General features: G+C 37.6%; 2 protein-coding genes across 4 annotated transcripts; one reads left to right on the top strand and one right to left on the bottom strand.

The window, feature by feature from the left end:
* Nucleotides 1–672: 672 nt before the first annotated feature.
* rpl36a (ribosomal protein L36A) lies at nucleotides 673–4,816 on the top strand. Its single transcript, XM_074649373.1, has 5 exons — nucleotides 673–780; nucleotides 1,959–2,064; nucleotides 2,789–2,856; nucleotides 2,948–3,070; nucleotides 4,736–4,816. Exons 1-5 carry the CDS (start codon nucleotides 778–780, stop codon nucleotides 4,754–4,756), a joined length of 321 nt encoding a protein of 106 aa, XP_074505474.1. The 5' UTR covers nucleotides 673–777; the 3' UTR covers nucleotides 4,757–4,816.
* Nucleotides 4,715–12,989, bottom strand: gla (galactosidase, alpha). Of its 3 annotated transcripts, none has more exons than XR_012595664.1 (8): nucleotides 12,721–12,989; nucleotides 10,127–10,301; nucleotides 9,188–9,362; nucleotides 8,137–8,228; nucleotides 7,481–7,642; nucleotides 6,177–6,374; nucleotides 5,457–5,986; nucleotides 4,715–5,232 (listed from the first exon to the last, which is right to left on the bottom strand). XR_012595664.1 is itself a non-coding variant. In XM_074649365.1 (7 exons), the coding sequence occupies exons 1-7, from the start codon at nucleotides 12,879–12,881 to the stop codon at nucleotides 5,654–5,656; spliced, it is 1,296 nt and encodes a 431-aa protein (XP_074505466.1). In that variant the 5' UTR covers nucleotides 12,882–12,989; the 3' UTR covers nucleotides 4,715–5,653. The 3 variants fall into 3 exon arrangements, 1 of the variants encoding a protein (XP_074505466.1); XR_012595663.1 differs by having other exon boundaries at nucleotides 4,715–5,211; nucleotides 5,430–5,986; XM_074649365.1 differs by having other exon boundaries at nucleotides 4,715–5,986.
* Nucleotides 12,990–18,285: the final 5,296 nt, after the last annotated feature.

An 18,285-nucleotide genomic window follows, 5' to 3' on the forward strand; every position in this document is an offset into this window, starting at 1 on the left:
TAGAAAGTCTGATCATTGTGTTTTACAACGACTAAATATGTATAAATAATACTATATATAATAACTCCCTGCATTGCAACCAGCACTGCTCCCAGTAGACCACTTACACACCAAAAAACTGATAATAACCTGACAATAACCTGATATTTTCAGGTGGAATTTCATTCAGAATCAGAATCAGAAAGGTGTTTATTGCCAGGTGTAAGGGGTATATACGAGGAATTTTCTTTGGCTTTCTTGGTGCGAGACAAATAGTATAATAACAAAGAAATAGATAAAACTTTAGAATAAAATAAGAATAAAAATGTACAATTTACAAAATAAGCTATAAAAACAAACATGATATAAACATTCATTCAAAATCAAAATTCATTCATTCTCACTGTGCAATATAATTTTCCACTTGTGCAATTTTGTTTATAGTCTGTTTATTGTCAATACTGTATATACTGCTCCTATTTTTATACTTCCTTCTATTTAAATGGTTCATATTTTGTTACACTTTGTTTAGCTCTTATTTTACTGTTAGCTGATGCATCTTGTTTTTTGCACTATCTATTAGACTACCTTTGCTGCTGTACACAGGAATATCTGATCTTATCTTATTTACTTTAAAATGTGAGCTCTCTGGTAGCCTTGTTGTAGTACCTGCTGTCCTCCTGGTGTTGTTCTCCCCCTCACCGCTAGGGGTCAGACCGCACCGCCCTCTCACTGAGCTCTACTTTAAGAAGTGCTTCCGGTGTCCTCTCTCTCTTTCTCTCTGCATCGGGACGCACCATGGTAGGACTCTCCTCACTGACACACTTTACACACAATCTAACTCAATCCAGCTATTTAAACATCATCCACTTCATTCAGTGAACTCAGATGTGTTAACAACCTTTTAATACACACAGTAATGGTAGTATTTGTCGCCTTTTTGTACATTTTAAGCTGTTATATTGTTATTAAAATATGCTAGCTGTTTGTGCTAATCCAATGCTGCTTCCACTTTAACAGACCTTTCTTTTAGGATAAACTACAGCTAAATGTCATTTGAAGTAACCTTTATTGCAAACAGCAGCTTACTTGTTATATCATTGCAGTGTTGTTATACCTTTTATTCACCAGTTTCACCCTGAATCACGTTAAATAGCCACAATGCTAACATGTTAGCTCGCTAGCTGACGTCACCTGCCTTTACCCAGACCAGGGTGTTGACGACTATAATGTTGCACGCGAGTGTTCTGTACGTTAACAAGACGTTTTAAATGCCTTTTCTCTTTTTATATTATTGCAGTGTTACATGTTTATACTCCAGTTTTGCCCTGAATCACGTTAAATTGCTGGATGTATGAATGTCAGGATGTATGTATACAGTATGCATGATGGAAGTAATAAGATAGATAGTTAGTTATATGCATAGATAGATAGATAGTAACTTTATTGATCCTGAGGGAAATTCAAGTTTCCAGCATCACAGTTCCATAGTGCAAAAACATGTTAGTAAAAAGGCAGTAAAAGTTAGTAGTACTAAAATATACCAGATATAAAAACACGAGGAGATGAAGATACACGACTATTAAAGTGAATATAGTGCAGAAGAGACTGTTAAAAGTGAATATAGTGCAGAAGAGACTGTTAAAAGTGAATATAGTGCAGAGTAACTCCAGTAGCTTAGTCTATGAAAGTGCATTATCTGCATAATAACCCCTGACATGGGGCGCTAACGACTTAAATGTTACACACGAGCAGTCTGTACGTTAAAGGAGAAGTTAACAAATGTTTTAGCAAGTTGGTTTGCCAAGTTAATCACTCAGTCACTAGGATCCATTAACAGTGGCTTCTTCATTTCATTCACTAGCTTTGGGTACCAATATTGTTAATTTTCCAAATTGTCAGGGAGATTAAACATGAAATATTTGGTTTATTACCAGGTTTATTGCAATTGTGTTAACGGTTTATCTTCTGTTATCCAGGTGAACGTCCCGAAGACCCGCAGGACCTACTGCAAGAAGTGCAAGAAGCACCAGCCTCACAAAGTTACCCAGTACAAGAAGGGAAAGGATTCCCTCTACGCACAGGGTAAATAACACCTTATTTATTAGTTGCTATTCCCCTGTATGATGGCACTTTTGCCCTTCAGCGCTCACCAGGGAGCACTCCTCTGTTGTTAAGAGCCAGACAAGCATGTTTATGTGCTCGTTCTCAGTGCAAATATCCATTAGACAGACTACACTTTGGGTCAATAGTTTTTGAAAAAGTAGGGAAAAGTAACCCCTGTCTGTGTACAGAAGTTCATTAAGCTTAACAGTGTTTGTACAGGTGACCAACGATGTTCCATACAGAACGCATAACAACGCACAAATAACACTGCTATAACATCAAAATTGCGCGCTGGATTATGTGCAGACAGTGTCTGTGTTGACAGACTTTCTGCTGTAGTTCCAAGCAGTCGGTGCCCATTTCAAAGCGTAATACATTTAACAACTATTGATAGCATAATAATAATCTCATACAGACTACAGTACAGTGAGAAGCATACATTGGCTCAAAATGAACATTTTCGTCGCTCTAGTGATCTCCCCTCAAGCTGCAGGCTTACTGAAATCTCACAGGAACAAATGGCGTAGAGGTTTCTTGTTTGATTGGAAATTAAATGGGGGGGAACTGAAAATGACATACATTTTATTCACGACCTGGGAGTATTTATTCAGCGATGGGTAGAAAAGGTCCTCTGTGTGGAACATTGTTACTGTACATTAAATGATTTGTCATGAAATGTAGCTGAACTGTACATTTTCTGCAGGTAAGAGGAGATACGACAGAAAGCAGTCCGGTTACGGTGGTCAGACCAAGCCTATTTTCAGGAAAAAGGTAAGTTAAGCTGTCTGTTAGATCTGTCATGTAAAGTATTTTATACCAGTGTGTGAAATCAGACATAACAATATACTTCTACTCTTTTCAGGCTAAGACTACAAAGAAGATTGTGTTGAGGCTTGAGTGCGTCGAGCCCAACTGCAGATCCAAGAGAATGCTGGCCATCAAGAGATGCAAGCACTTCGAGTTGGGTGGTGACAAGAAGAGAAAGGTAGGCATCATTGATGTCATTTGCACATGGCAACATACAGAGAGATATGCACATTGCAACATACAGAGAGAGATGCACATGGCAACATACAGGGAGAGATGCACATGGCAACATACAGGGAGAGATGCACATGGCAACATACAGGGAGAGATGCACATGGCAACATACAGAGAGAGAAGCACATGGCAACATACAGAGAGAGATGCACATGGCAACATACAGGGAGATGCACATGGCAACATACAGAGAGAGATGCACATGGCAACATACAGAGATGCACATGGCAACATACAGGGAGAGATGCACATGGCAACATACAGAGAGAGATGCACACGGCGACACACAGGGAGGGATGCATATTAGGGGAGTGGGCAGTGTACCTTTCCTCATGCTAACCAGTGAGTGTAGTTTACGTGCTACAGACACAGAGATGCACACGGCAACAGACAGATGTAGACATTACACAATCTTCATGTATACATTCATTCAATTATCCCAGCTCATAACAGTATCAGCGAGTGTTCAGGGCTGCTGTTTCATAAGGAACAATACTTTGATACAGAAGAAAAAGATCATGTTGTACTTACATCCAGTGTTCATTTTACTGTCAAGAGCAGAGGATTTTTTGATGGGAATAAAATCCATGTATTTTGATTGAAAAGTCACTGGCGAGTATAAAATATGGGAAATAATATAATGGCCAGATCTAAACTTTGGTGGTTTATTTTCTTTTTTTCCCCATGATATATGTAGTGTTGAGTTGGGCTGCATTATACATTGGTAGATTACATACTGTTTATACATGGGGAGACAAAATTCAGTTAAACAAACAAAAAAAAATTAAACAATAAAATGCAATTCAGTTAACTCATAACTATTTTGCAGGTGTTGTTTTGCATTTTGATATTAAGTCATGTAATGTCCACCTCCTGTATACTGAGGAGGAATTGGACATTATATTGGTCAAGTTGTGCAGCCTAATGTGTGGATCATAATTTGGCATTTTTACATTGAGTCAATAATACATTGACTTAAAAATATTAGTACAGACTGCAACTATAGCAATCATATTATTGTAGGAAATCTAGATTGCTTAATAAAACAACATTGTGTTAACTTTGCTGTAAATATAGACTGTCAGTGTTTGTAGTTTTAAACCTGCATTGATATAGTTAATGGAAGTGGTTTATAGTTTTTTAATCTTGAGTGGGAAATTGGGTCCTAATTTGGTGTCACTGCCTCACCTTAATACTAAAATGCAAAACCAGGAACCATTGCTAAGCCATTATCTCATGAACTCAGAGTGTCCCTTGGTGGACTGAAGGAAACATTTAAACAGCTTGTTTCATTAAAGTGTAATTTAACGAGGATAAGCTTGTGGGGGATCCTGCTCTTTGACAATGAGGGTGGGTTTATAATGGGAGAAATGGACAACATGTATATAGCATATTTGTTTACCCAACATGTTTGGATCAGATGGCAAAGAGGTTACACATTATAGGACTCTGCTTTTGATGATGTAGGGTTAAAACAACAAATAAAAAGAACATGTTCACAAACTTTATTCAAAGATGATACAAATGTTTAATAATCCTCATAGTACATTCTTCTGTTTAACTCTGCTTGAGCATCATCTTAACAGAATTTCTTTCTCTTCTCTTACAGGGCCAGGTCATCCAGTTCTAAACTGTGGTCCGATCTTCTGGAACAAGTTGTCACAATTTTCAATAAATGTATTAAAACAAAGTTTTGGAGTTTGGCCCTTTCCTTCACCTCTGTTTCATTATGCTTGTCAGTTGTGCAAAATTCAAGCTTTGTCTTACAATTCACAGCATGTGTTCAAAACATTTTCCAGTGATTTATTCAACATGATAAAAAGTAGCAGGTGTAATCATTATATCACAGGCTGATTCAAGTAAAATAGACCAGTGTTTCCTGAACTCTTTATTTGGGGACCCACTTTAAAAAAAAAAATGACAAACCAAATTGACAATAGGCCTCATCTATAAATCGTGAGAAGTGAATTTGTACATAAAGGAACATTCCTGACCATTTTGACTACCATTTCTGCATCATCTTATGTTATATAGAATGGGTAAACCAGTCATTTCAAAGAGATGTTTGATATATCACAACTTTTTCTTATGCATGTTATTGAAAACCTATACACATGTTAAATACTTTATAAATGAATCCAAAATAAATGCATTTAGGTTGAGTTAGTGGGCTCATTTTTTCCCTCGGTAAAACCGATTGTAAACTAGCCTTTCATATTAGCTGTAATGTTATAAGTAGGCTACACTTACAGTACCAGAACAATATGAACATTCAGGTTCCCTCATGTGGCTCAAAGGTGTACTGCAGATATAAATCTTAAATAAAAGACGAGTACATTTCACATTTATTTGGCAACCCTGATAAAATCTGTGGGTCCCAACCCAGTCTTTGGCATCACTTCTATAGACTACAAACATTTTCCCTTTTTAAATTTAAACATTTTTTACAAAGCAACGCATTTCTTCAAAACAATTTACAATTTCAGAGAATCAGTGTAATCAGATAAAGTGCATAACCATCGTAGGACTACAAAGTGGTGTGCTTGCGTCTCACAGACGAGTCCTCCTGCCAGTACAGCTTGTAAAGCCCCGTGATGTCGCTGCTGACGGGAGTGACAGTCAGTAGAGTTGTGCCTGAGGGGTTGACAGATAGAATCAGTGTGGATTTTGGAGTCTGAACACCCATTTCCTTGTACTGAGGCAGGATCTGTGTGACGTTACACTGGGGGTCACAGATCTTCCAGCCGGGAACCGCTTGGATGAAATACCCTCGCGGACCGCCGATCTCCTGTTGGTTCAGCACGGCGACGGCCAGTCGGTTCTTAGACAGAGGCTTCTCCCACACCTCAAAACTGTCCACCTGCAGAACAAGATATGTTTGTCACACATATTTACTGATTTCATTAAGATCATTGCTTAAAAGATCTGTCTGGGTCTCTGCCAAGATGACCAAAAGCGTTTACCATTTCTTTATAGAGACTAAACGTGCTATAAATGCTGACAGCTGTCATCCCAGGAGGTGATTAAGCTGTGTGTCACCTCTCACCCACCTTGGCTGTACGGTATCCTTGCTTGCCCAGCGGGTCCTGGTTGATGGCGATGATGTGTTTGTTCTGCAGCAGCGCCTTGGAGCGAGGACAAATGTCCCTCAGATCATTGGACATGAGCAGAGGGGCCGCCATGATGGCCCATAAAGCCATCTGAGACTCCTGCTGGTCATGACTGAGGCCAAAGTTCCCAATCACGAGCTAAATAGGAAAACAACAGGGCAGTTTAGGCTTGCTGACAGCATGCAGTACAACAACAACCTACTATTGAGAGATGTGATCCTTTTTCACTCAAAAATGTGTATTTTTTTATACACAGCTGTTTATTACCATAAATATCAAATATATAAATAATCCTACAGTTTCGACTGTACTGAAACTACTATTTGATAACTCTTTAATATCTAAATCATTTAACTCTATAAACACCAAAGCAGAAAATGGTCAAAATTGAGAAGCTATAAAAAAAAAATACTTATTTACTTATTATATATAATACTTGTTACTACTTGTTTCTTTAAGAAAAATGACTACAACAACCTAAACAATAACAAATAGTATAATATGTACATGTGATAACAGAGAGTAATGGGTAAATTCAAAAACAAGGGAGGAAAAAAAAGGTAACTAGTAAAATAATACTAATATAATTACAATAAATAAGAAATATATATGTATATATAAAAAAATATTCGTAATTTATTTGTTGATTGTATTTTATTTTAATAAACAGAATCTGTGAAGTAACTAATGTCGAATAAATTTAGAGAAATGTGGAGTTTTTTTAATTCATTTTTTAATTCTTGTTTTACACAAACTTCTTTTGTGTACTTTTGTTGCGTTCACTATTTGGGATAATTGTACAGTTTATCAGTTCTATACTGTTGTTGTTATGCATAGAAAAGCGGTTCTCTAAGGAAAAAGGTTGGGAACCACTGGACTATATGAATAATAAATGATGTAAATACAAGAGCGTAAACTAAGTCACTTTTAGTGAATTATAAAGGAATGGTTCGACATTTTGGGAAATATATTGATATATTTTTGATTGTTCTAAGCTACGATAGCCAGCTTCATATTAACTGTACAGACTGAGTGGTACCGATCTTCTCATCTATTTCTCTGCAATAAAAGCAAATAAGTTAATTTCTCAAAATGTCAAACTATTCCTACAAAACTGCACCGTTTTCAAAATGTAGCAAGAGATTAAAACGTTTTTAAAACGATAATAAAGCACTTTGAAGGCCACTGGCTGTAAGCTCAGTTTGAGGTCAAACAGAGGAGCGTATAAGAGCAGAGCAGAGTACCATATCGGGGTCGTTCCAGCCTCCGGGTCCAGCCGAGGGGACGATGATGTCTTGATGAGAAGCAGACCAGTCCAAGATAGACTTGATGGAGCTCCACGAGTCGAATACGTCACCGAAGTTGCGCCAGTGGTTACACGTCTCACGAATGGCTGTGTAGTTGGGCTGCAGGCACAGAAATGCTGTTTTTGTGTCTTATAACATATGATGTATGGTGTCATCAAGCAGTTGATAAATCATTAATAAATATTCGGGGTAGAATGTTAGAAAATATACCAGAGATCGAATGCATGTTGAGATTTAAAGTTATTTTTTTCTTTATCGATAAAATGATTAACTCAGTTAATCGAGTAGTTTTTAGACTAGAAAATGTCATAATTTCCAATCTCTGAGCACTTTCACTGTAGCACTGAAAATGCTTTTAGTTATTTGTTTTAAAAGAATACACCCCTAATTTTTGATAATATATTGCTCTGGCTCCTACGTGGTTTGAATGTACTTATCGCCAAATGAATGTGATGTAAGAAAAGCATCAAATCCTCACATGGTGGAAGTTGGAACCAGAGGGCGAAAAACAAAAATAGACTAAAATGATGGATCGACTAATCGTTGCAGCTCTAATTTAAAGTGGTGTAAAAACAAAACAACTTCTCTCTCACCTGTTGGTATTGCCACTCATACAAAGGCCACTCACAGGAGTACAGGATGCTTTTTCCGGTTTTGTTCAGTGCTATCGACATGTTCACGTAACCTTAAACAGAATAAATCATAACCTGTTAGATTAAACCCCATAAAACACCTTGTCTATTGAGTCTGGGGGGGTTCTGAATTAGAGGAGAAGCAAAAAACTTGTATTGATAAAGATGTATGATGTTATTTACATACATATCAATGGCACTTAATTGCTTTAGGTGAAGTACATCGCAATAATCAGGGACTTCCTGTTATGCAGCAACACTTCTATCCCCATAAATTACTTCCTCATATTGTCTTTAAAATGTGTCAAATATTTATAACAAATGGCTTCAATTATAGATTATGGTCTTTATTACATAAACACAGAAAACACAAAATATATATTTTTAGTGACCTTTTTTTGGTATATACATTATGAATAAATATAGTAATTTATTTATTTTACCATTTTCATTATTTACTGTGTGTCCCTGAGGTAATTTTACACCCTGTTAGTTTGTAGTTTCTCGCCTTCCAAAAAAAAAAGACTACAGTTCCTATGAGACCATTTTCACGAAGTGATGTAATTTTGTTTTGGAGGGAACTCAAATGTCTCATAACGTTTCATGATGTTTGTCACACTCTTAAAGTTCTTCTCTGTTCGACTAAATTATGAAGAAAGTTGGTCCGATTAAACAAATAAAATATAAAATATAAATAATACAATGTAAAAATATATTTTATATAGTTATAAAAGTTCTGTTTATGTGTAGAAGGGTCGCTAGTTAAATCTGGATCACTCAGAGCTATGGCTAATTTAGGTCTATAGAACAATATAAACCAGTCCACCCATAAGGATTATTATTCTTATATAATGTAAAAAATATGAGAAATTCATTTTTTATTTTTCAAAAGTTATAAGTCCGAAACGTTGCTGCATAACAGGAATGACCCGACTACGTTGTGGTCTATGTGTGGACCGGCATCGCCACGTTCAAGTAATTGTAAATTATACTTCAGAATTAAAAAGCTCACCTTCTCCCAGCAATTTCCAGTCCATAAAGCAACCGTCAAATTTGAGCAGATCCACATTCCAGTCAGCAAAGGTCTTAGCATCTATCTCATAGTAACCCAGACTGCCAGGGTACCCAGCACAGGTTTTTTTCCCTACATCTGCATAGATACCCAGCTTCAGTCCCTTAGAATGGACCTTAAAACAGAGAAATACATTTTGAATTCATTGATTTAGTTTATACGTTTACCAGTAGGTGGCGATGTTGCACAGTTTAAAAGCTTCCTCTGTTACAGGACACAGCTCTGCCTCAGTGGGCCTAAACAGATCTATTTCCTGGTGAACATCACTTTTTAGCCGCCTGCTTGTGTAGGAATCAGCCTGTCACAGCGGCCTCCAACTCCAGAGAGTTGTGTACTGTAGCTAAGAGGGCGAACGACAGCATTACACCTACACAGGACAATATATGCCTACGTATCTACCCCGGCTCTCCAGGTGCTGAATATCTACCGGTATGAAATGTGAGACCTGGGTTCCACATCTGGTGCTTTCCCCTTCATTATGTAAATACCTGCAGGTCGGCTGAGATGGATGTATAATGAATATGTAATCTGACTGCGTAATCACTTTTACCTCTCGAGTTATTTAACCAGGGGTTCCCAAACTTTTTTTTATTTGTCAAAGATTTACAAACTTAGACGCATTGCACCACGGATTCTGGTTATGTGTTAAATATGACATCGTTTATATAACTGTGTGTAGTGTTCATAATGCAGCCCATAGTCTAGAATAAAATACCCTCGTAGTGCATACTCTCATTTTGCTCATTCCAGCTGGTGAAATCAAAGTATTTCTCTCCTTCCTTAAGTCTATCTGAGCTCCTCTCTCTTTGATGCCTATGGAGGATTTATGGCATTAATAGTATATTCACATCCAGAGTCTCCGTGCCTCCTACTACTCACATAGTCGGCCAGTTTCTTGATGCCCCCCGGGAATCTTTTTGGGTCTGCCTGCAGGCGGCCCTGGGCATCTCGCTGGTGGGAGGGCCAGCAGTCATCGATGCACACATACTCGTAACCGGCCTCTTTCCAGCCCTCCTTCGCCATCACATCTGCCATCTGCATGTACAGACGCTCGCTGCCAGGGCAACAGGAGGAGACAGGCGGCGCCGAGAGTATCAGTTAGGATGCCAGTGTTCAATGTCATGTGCAGGAGCGGCGTGGCAGACACTAATACACGCTATTCTCATAATGACAGTTTTTCTGTTGTTCGTTGTCGAGTGATATAACACAATAACAATTCAACCAACAGGCTGACATTTGGTGCTCTAAAGGCTTCTTTGTTGGCCAGCTCTTCCTGGGAGAAAATAATGTTTGCTCTGCACAGGAAGTCAGTTGTTTGTCACTAATAATCAGCATAGAGATCCCTCAAATATTTCTGAAGTGCTCTGCACTCATCAAACCAAAAAGGAGACTTTACTAACTTGTAATTGTGACTAGAACTGCAATAGTTAATTGATTCGTCCATTGTAAGAAAATCCATATGCATTTATTATGATAATCGATTGATTGATTAAAGGAACCTTGTGTAGCATTTAGGGGGATCTATTTGCATAAATGGAATATAATATTAAGAAGTATGTTTCAATTCAGATTTGTCATTTAACTCCTCTGGAATGTGTGCAGTCTTTTATGTTCGTCGCTCACAAAGTGCTTTGCAAATTTAGTTTATTACATTTCACACTGACATCATTATCTCTCCCAGCGCCTCAAACCCAAAGAACAAATAAAGGCAAATTAAATCAGGCGGTGTCATTATATTCCCCGTCTTATCAAATGTCCACTTCTTTTACGATCACGTGTCTCTGCTCTCATTTTCTTTCCTTCTCAATTATGAAATAAAGATCTTGTGATTACAAGCTGTCATAATTAGGATATAATGGTTGCATGGAAATAAATGTCACGCATGACCATGTTATGAGTTTGTGGTTATAATGCTGAGAGAAGTCTTGATTACAAGTAAGGCTGCCCACTCTTAGTCGATAAGTCGACTAATCGGTCGTTTTGGTCTTAGTTAGGGCTGAACGATTTAAAAAAAATATCTAATTGTGATTATTTTTGACTGATATTGCAATTGCAATATTAGAGGGAATTATAATTTTTAAATCATTATTCTCATTTGCTTTGAAAAACATACTTAAATGATTATGGTGTGATTCTTGCAGGGATCTGTACCAAACAAAGATGTTTTCTTAAGTCTGTAGAATATGATGTGTAAACCGGGACATCTCTGCAGCTACAACAATATTTAATATAAAATGGTATTTTGACAAATTTTGCCTTTAACAAAAATTGCAGAAGGCCATAATGCTATTTCGATAAAATTTTGATTGTGCAGCCCTAGTCTTTGTCGACAAGATTTTTTTTAGTCGAATAGTTGTTCTTTTATGCTTTTTTTATTACATATTTCTATGAGCACATCTCTCATAAACACCAGATTTAAAGTGGTGCTTTTGTGTGATTTCTTTGTGGAGAAACTCAGTTTTACTGATCTGTCCATTGAAGGTCCCATATCGGGCTCATTTTCAGGTTCATACTTGTATTTTGTGTTTCTACTAGAACATGTTTGCATGCTGTTATGTTAAAAAAAACCTTTATTTTCCTCGTACTGTCGGCCTGAATATACCTCTATTCACCCTCTGACTGAAACGCTCCGTTTTAATGCATTTCAACGGAATTGCACGGAATTGCGTTGCTAGGCAACAGTTTGGGTCCATGTTTACTTCCTGTCAGCTGATGTTATTGACATACACTGCAACAGGAAATAAACTGGGACACATTGAGAATGTTTATGTTTAAAACCGTGTGATGATCTATATATATATACATTTTGCTGTACATATTAAATCTATTTATTGTAAACTACATTTTTTATTAACGGACGGTTCACGCTATTTCCATTCACTATGTTCAATATGTACATTCTGTATTTCTATTTATTGTTTTATAATCTTTTTGTACACCTGTACCTCTGTATCTGCTCTTTGCTGCTTTGACACCTGAATTCCCCCCCGTGGATTAATAAAGATTCATCTTATCCTATCTTATCTTATCTTAAATCAACTAATCGATTAGTCGACAAAATCGTATGAGTGTTAGTCGACTAATCATTTCTTTGGTTCGAGAACAGCCATAATTACAAAAAAGTTAAGGATTTTTTTTTTATTTTGTGAAACCAATGTGCTTCTTTTTTTTTGTTTTAGTGGTATTTTTTATTTAGTCAATGGTGCAAACAACCCCCCATACTGTCACTTCCTCATCACAGAGGTTGTTAGATCCCATGACTCATTTACAGTAGAGGCTCACGATTAAGAGATTTCCTTTATGTTGAATCACTTCTATGTGATTTTCAAACAAGACATTTTATAAATGAGATGTTATAGGAGGAGGAGTTGTAGTAATTCTCATAGAAGACCATGTTAATAGGAAGTGCATTCACTGTGTGTTAGCCCACAGACAGACAGGTTGTACTGGATCAGCTCTGATGTGTCTCTTACCTGATGCAGTTGTTTGGATCAGAATCACAGTCGATGTTGCACATGAATCTCTCCCAGTGCAGCCAGCCCATAGTGGGCTTCAGAGCCAGACCATTGTCCAACGCGTTAATACCTGAGCTGATTAAAGAGACGAGCACAAGGAGACACGCAGCTCTGCACATTTTCACTTTCAAACTCGACACTTTTCGCACAACAATGACAGGAAAGCGACTTGTGTTTGAATGTTGGATCTATTTCCTCGTGTAGAACGCGCTAAGCCCCGCCCCCTCTGGATGAGTGACGTGACTCTGGACCAATAGAATCAGAATGCGTTTGTGACTGTCCAATAGCCTTTCAGTACAAACCAGGAAGCCATAAAGGTCAGCTGGTAGTGGAAACATGAAGTCAGCTGACATGATATATGACAAGGTAATAATCATGTCTTGTGATTTCTTGTAACACTAAACTCATTTTTTTGTTATGTTGTATAGTCTTAAATGTGCAAAAAAAAATAAAAATAAAAAATAAACACTTAAGCATGAAAAAATACAGAAAAGATGTGTAAGTGCATGTGGGATGTAAAAACACATTAAAGGTCCCATATCGTGCTCATTTTCAGGTTCATACTTGTATTTTGTGTTTCTACTAGAACATGTTTACATGCTGTAATGTTAAAAAAAACCTTTATTTTCCTCATACTGTCAGCCTAAATATACCTGTATTTACCCTCTGTCTGAGACGCTCTGTTTTAGTGCATTTCAACGGAATTGCGTTGCCAGGCAACAGTTTGGGTCCATGTTTACTTCCTGTCAGCTGATGTTATTTACATGGAATTTCATTTCATTCTCACTGTGCAATATCATTTTCCACTTGTGCAATTTTGTTAACAGTCTGTTTATTGTCAAAACTGTATATACTGCTCCTATTTTTATACTTCCTTCTATTTAAATGGTTCATATTTTGTTACATTTTGTTTAGCTCTTTTTTTACTGTGTTAGCTGCTGCATCTTGTTTTTTTTTGCACTATCCCCTTTGCTGCTGTACACTGCACATTTCCCCACCTTGGGACTAATAAAGGAATATTTTATCTTATCTTATGTAAAAACACTTTAAAGTCCCATATCTTGCTCATTTTCAGGTTCATACTTGTATTTTGTGTTTCTACTAGAACATGTTTACATGCTGTAATGTTAAAAACAAACTTTATTTTCCTCATACTGTCTGCCTGAATATGCCTGTATTCACCCTCTGTCTGAAACGCTCTGTTTTACTGGGTTTCAATGGAATTGCGTTGCTAGGCAACAGTTTGGGTCCATGTTTACTTCCTGTCAGCTGATGTTATTTACATTCACTGCGAAACAGGAAATAAACTGGGACACATTTAGAATGTTTATGTTTAAAACTGTGTAATGATCTATATAGCTGCATATTTGTGACATCACAAATGGGCAGAAATCCTAACGGCTTGATTAAAATGCACAATTTCTGAATACGGGCTGTGTGTATTTCTCCGTATATTGAGAATTTTGATAGTTTAACAGTATTTATATCGTATTTAAACCTGCTTTATAATATATACATATATAAGATATAAAAATCTCACTTTTTACAATATGGGACCTTTAAAAAACACTTATGGGGCAAAAATGAGCTGCATTACAAATTTTTATAGTAGCCTATATACCAATGACATAGCACCAAGTTTGCTATGTTGGAAGTTCATTAAAGAGGACCTAGTATGCTTACTTGTATTTTGGATTTCTACTAGAACAAGTTGACATGCTTTAAAGCAGCAGTAGGTAGAAATGGAGCAAATATAATTAAAAAAAGAAGTTATTTTAAAAAAACAGGACTATATCCTGGCAGTAGTGCATGAGACAGGTAATCTGTAAAAAATCATGTGCCTCTCTGGTGTCCTCCGGTTTTTCACAGACCGGAGGAAAACAACCAATCAGAGCCGAGCTGGAGCCTTGCCATCTCTGAGCAGCTGTCAATCACTCGCAAACTCCAATCAAACGGTAAAACTAGGCAGCGCTGATCAAATATGAATCAATATTCTGTTACTTTAATGACTATTTCTCGCCTCAAATGTCTCTCCCCACATTTACTATAGTCTTTTTTCATTAGAGCATTTAAGGGTAAAGTGAGGGTGTTAAACACCATCTTAAATTAAAGTCAGGTTTTCATGCAAGATCCTTAAATGTAAGTCAAAAAACAGGGTATCTATTTGCATTCGCTTTCCAGCTGACACTAAGAAGGAAAGAAAATGGCCCAATTTACCCCACTGTTCCTCGAGGAGGAGCCTTGCTAATCAAAAATGCCACACACACTATCAGCAATAATGTAGGACCATGTATACATATCGACGCCGCTTCAAGCTGTTTATTAGCTCCGGATCCAAGGCACTAATTTGTCTGGCGCAGACGTTAAATGAATTCCAGATAGGTCTCTTTAATTTAGCTGTAAACGGACACCCTGCTTACAGAACCAAATTAATCCTGGACGTTTTGCCTTGTGAAATTGTCAGCGATCTTCTCACACACGCAGAGAGAGTGATGAGTTTTGTATTTATTGTTAGTACTTTGTTGAAATTTAAGGAGGCAGCTGTAAATTGTTTATTTGCTATAATCACACTTAGAAAGTTTGTGCAAAAAGAGTTGAAACTTTACAGAGGTGGGTGACACTGTTTGAATCAGAAGACTTCCTCGGTAAAACCTTCCTGTGATCTCGCTCCTGTCAGTCTGTCGCTGCTGTGCACGACTCCTTGTGTCTCGATATTGAGTCAAAACAAACGAGGCAGCATTCATGAGTTGGCACAAACCCAGATTATGACAATAATCCTCATCTCCACACTGCTGGCTGTATATGTAAAAAGGGAGCGTTAATGAACACAAAACCTGACCTTTCAGCGAAATGTCAAGGTTGCCTATTTCAACCCTAAACATTATCAGAGGCGTCACCCAGAGACAGGCCTGATACAAACAATTTGTCACTCGCTATAGTTCATATCAGTTGCAGCGAGCAAAGGCGTTGGGGCTCTAAATGTCAGATTTCAATTTGACTCACCCCCCCTGCTGATGGATGGACCAATCCAGCTCACTTGAATACACGGTTTTCTTTTTGTAAAAATGGGATCTCGCCCACCGTCGTGATAGAGACCCATGTTGTGTTTTTTTTTTAAAAGAGCAGCGTGTATCTGTACAGTGGTTAATTGAGATTGTTGACAGATGTGCAGCCCATGCTTTCTGTCTGGCTTATGGCTCCCCGCAGCTTTGACACCAATCCATCATGTTCCCTTCTTCGCCAGCGTCACGTAATTGAAGAGACTGTCATGGTTGACTTATGTGTGTAACTTTGTTATGAAGTGTGTAGGCTGCTATGGGGATAAAATGAAAGTGTTATGGTGTGCCTTCTTGCCAAGGAGCTCCATTACAGTATTGATCTATGGGGATGGGTGACAGCACGAGCAAATGTCATCAAAAAGTTGTGCCTCCATAAACACAACACTGTTTTGTGTGGCTCACAGTGGAAAATCATTTATTGTCTTGTAATTAGCTGCTTAAGTTGTTTATGTGACTGTGACGGGAGGGAAGAAGGAGCCCACATGTGCTGATGTTGCTACTTTAATTAGGTCCTTGTTGAGCTGAGAAATGGAGAAATGGCTTTTGGTAATTAGCTTACAAAATGACCTGTTAATTACTTTGTTAATTTATGATATTTTTTTTATGTTCAGTTAATTTTTTTTTCATTTAAAAGTACAGTGTGTAGGATTTGGTGGCATCTAGCGGTGTGGTTGCAGATTGCAACCGACTGAGTACCCCTCCACTCACTCCGTCCTTTCCAAGACTGCGGTAATGTGAGCCGCCGGGTGCATAACTGTGATCACGCTGTTCGCCTCGCACAGAGGCCAACCTTACCATACAACCCTGTCTCCAATAAAATTACATTCCCTTACAACTAAACTGCATAACCAAAATAAGTTTTGAGGGAAACGTATTTTCTTCTGGATTACGGTCGCAGATTCATGTCAGTCAAGTATGAAAACAACTCTACCACCAGATGCCCACATATAGAATTTGGATTGAATATTTAGTCACATTTTTTAATTTAACATATCTCTAATTACATTGTGACTAGTAAGAATGGCCCATTAAGTTGTATGGTGATTCAAAACTGAATTGTAGATATCTTTAATTGGATTCTCAATGGCTCATTCTTACTCGTCAAAATGTAATTAGAAAGTCATAAATGGAGTGCGCTTTAATGTGAATACAATCTTATATAATGTATGTTAAATTTGCTTGCACTAGAGTGTCGAAAATATATTTTTTTCTCCACTTTTCCTAGATGCTCACAGCTGGAAAGCATGTAGCGCAAAGATAGATTTCTCAGTTCTTTGTGAATTAGATGAAATCTCTCGACTCACAGAAGGGGTCCGCAGCGTGTTGCTTGTTCTGTATTCCATCACATTAAGACATTTTGGAGCAAAGTAGGGGGCTGACATGCATGCATCCTTTGTTTAAATGTATTTAACCAGCTAATTTGAAGTTCATTTCATCTCCTTAGTGATTCTCTGTGTGTCTCTGATGAATTATTTGGCGTTACATTTGACACATAAAACAGGCTGGGGTTTAATTTGCTTTCAAATGTAGGAATTGTCATCACTTTACTTTCTGCTTCGCTGCAGCTCCCTTGCGGTAGATGTTTAGGCGTCGTACTGGGGGCAAGTCATTTTTATCAATAAACCTCCATAATAAATTATTCACCAAATACATTATTCACCGCCTTATAGCTGAAGGGTTTAATCGAAAGAAGCACTAAGTAAACCACAAGTATTGTGATTTTTTTCTGAGAGAAAAGAGAACCTCCAAAATCCTCTGTTCTCGTGCCCAGACATCATCAAACATTTGTCACATTTCTGTCCTGGAAATAATGTGCTTGATTATGATTTTACTCTCTTGCCAATGTGAAAATGTTCAATAATAGTCTCCTAGTGATTACATCTGAAATATTATTACTAATGATGGTAGGAGCAGAGCCTCCGTATAGGCGGTACTTCAGTATATTTTGAGAAAATCTATTTTAATAGTGTAATTGATACATAAGTCAGTTTGTAGCCCTTAAAAAGTCAGGGAGTACACAAAGACTGACCTTCGCTTCTGGACCTGCCAGGACTAATCCTGCCTTTGAGGAGACCTGATGATGCACGTTCTCCACAATAATTAGATAGAGCTGCGTATTGTGTGCTATAGCTGGTAAACAAAGTGCATTGCAAAATCAATAACAAGCAAAGAGAGGCAGTACATTTCTGATGGAATCAATGATCTGCTCAGCTCAGTATGCAGGACATTTGCTCAAGGATATTTCGAGGCCGTCTACTTGGCGTCTTGTTCTGTGGCATTTTTCATGTCTTTGTCTATTTAAGTCAAAGCGGATGGATAAAGGACACTTCAGATACAATTCTGATAAAAGTCTCATAAAAAAGGCTCCTTTAAATCTTTCCAACTGCCTCTCTATCCCTCTCCTTAGACACATTTCCAGTTCTCCAGACTCTTTCAGTGTTATTACTTACCTGTCCACAAGATG

This window comes from Sebastes fasciatus, chromosome 10, assembly GCF_043250625.1.
Source record: "Sebastes fasciatus isolate fSebFas1 chromosome 10, fSebFas1.pri, whole genome shotgun sequence".
NCBI classification, from domain to species: domain Eukaryota; kingdom Metazoa; phylum Chordata; class Actinopteri; order Perciformes; family Sebastidae; genus Sebastes; species Sebastes fasciatus.

Bases quoted from the DNA above. Each gene is read 5' to 3' on its own strand.
- rpl36a (XM_074649373.1), top strand. The intron at 2,857-2,947 runs GTAAGTTAAGCT...TACTCTTTTCAG, and splicing joins AGCCTATTTTCAGGAAAAAG to GCTAAGACTACAAAGAAGAT. The intron at 3,071-4,735 runs GTAGGCATCATT...CTTCTCTTACAG, and splicing joins GTGGTGACAAGAAGAGAAAG to GGCCAGGTCATCCAGTTCTA.
- gla (XM_074649365.1), bottom strand. From the start codon at position 12,881: ATGTGCAGAGCTGCGTGTCTCCTTGTGCTCGTCTCTTTAATCAGCTCA. The intron at 9,363-10,126 runs GTGAGTAGTAGG...CTCTGTTTTAAG, and splicing joins TCAAGAAACTGGCCGACTAT to GTCCATTCTAAGGGACTGAA. The intron at 5,987-6,176 runs GTGGGTGAGAGG...CTTGTTCTGCAG, and splicing joins AAGGATACCGTACAGCCAAG to GTGGACAGTTTTGAGGTGTG.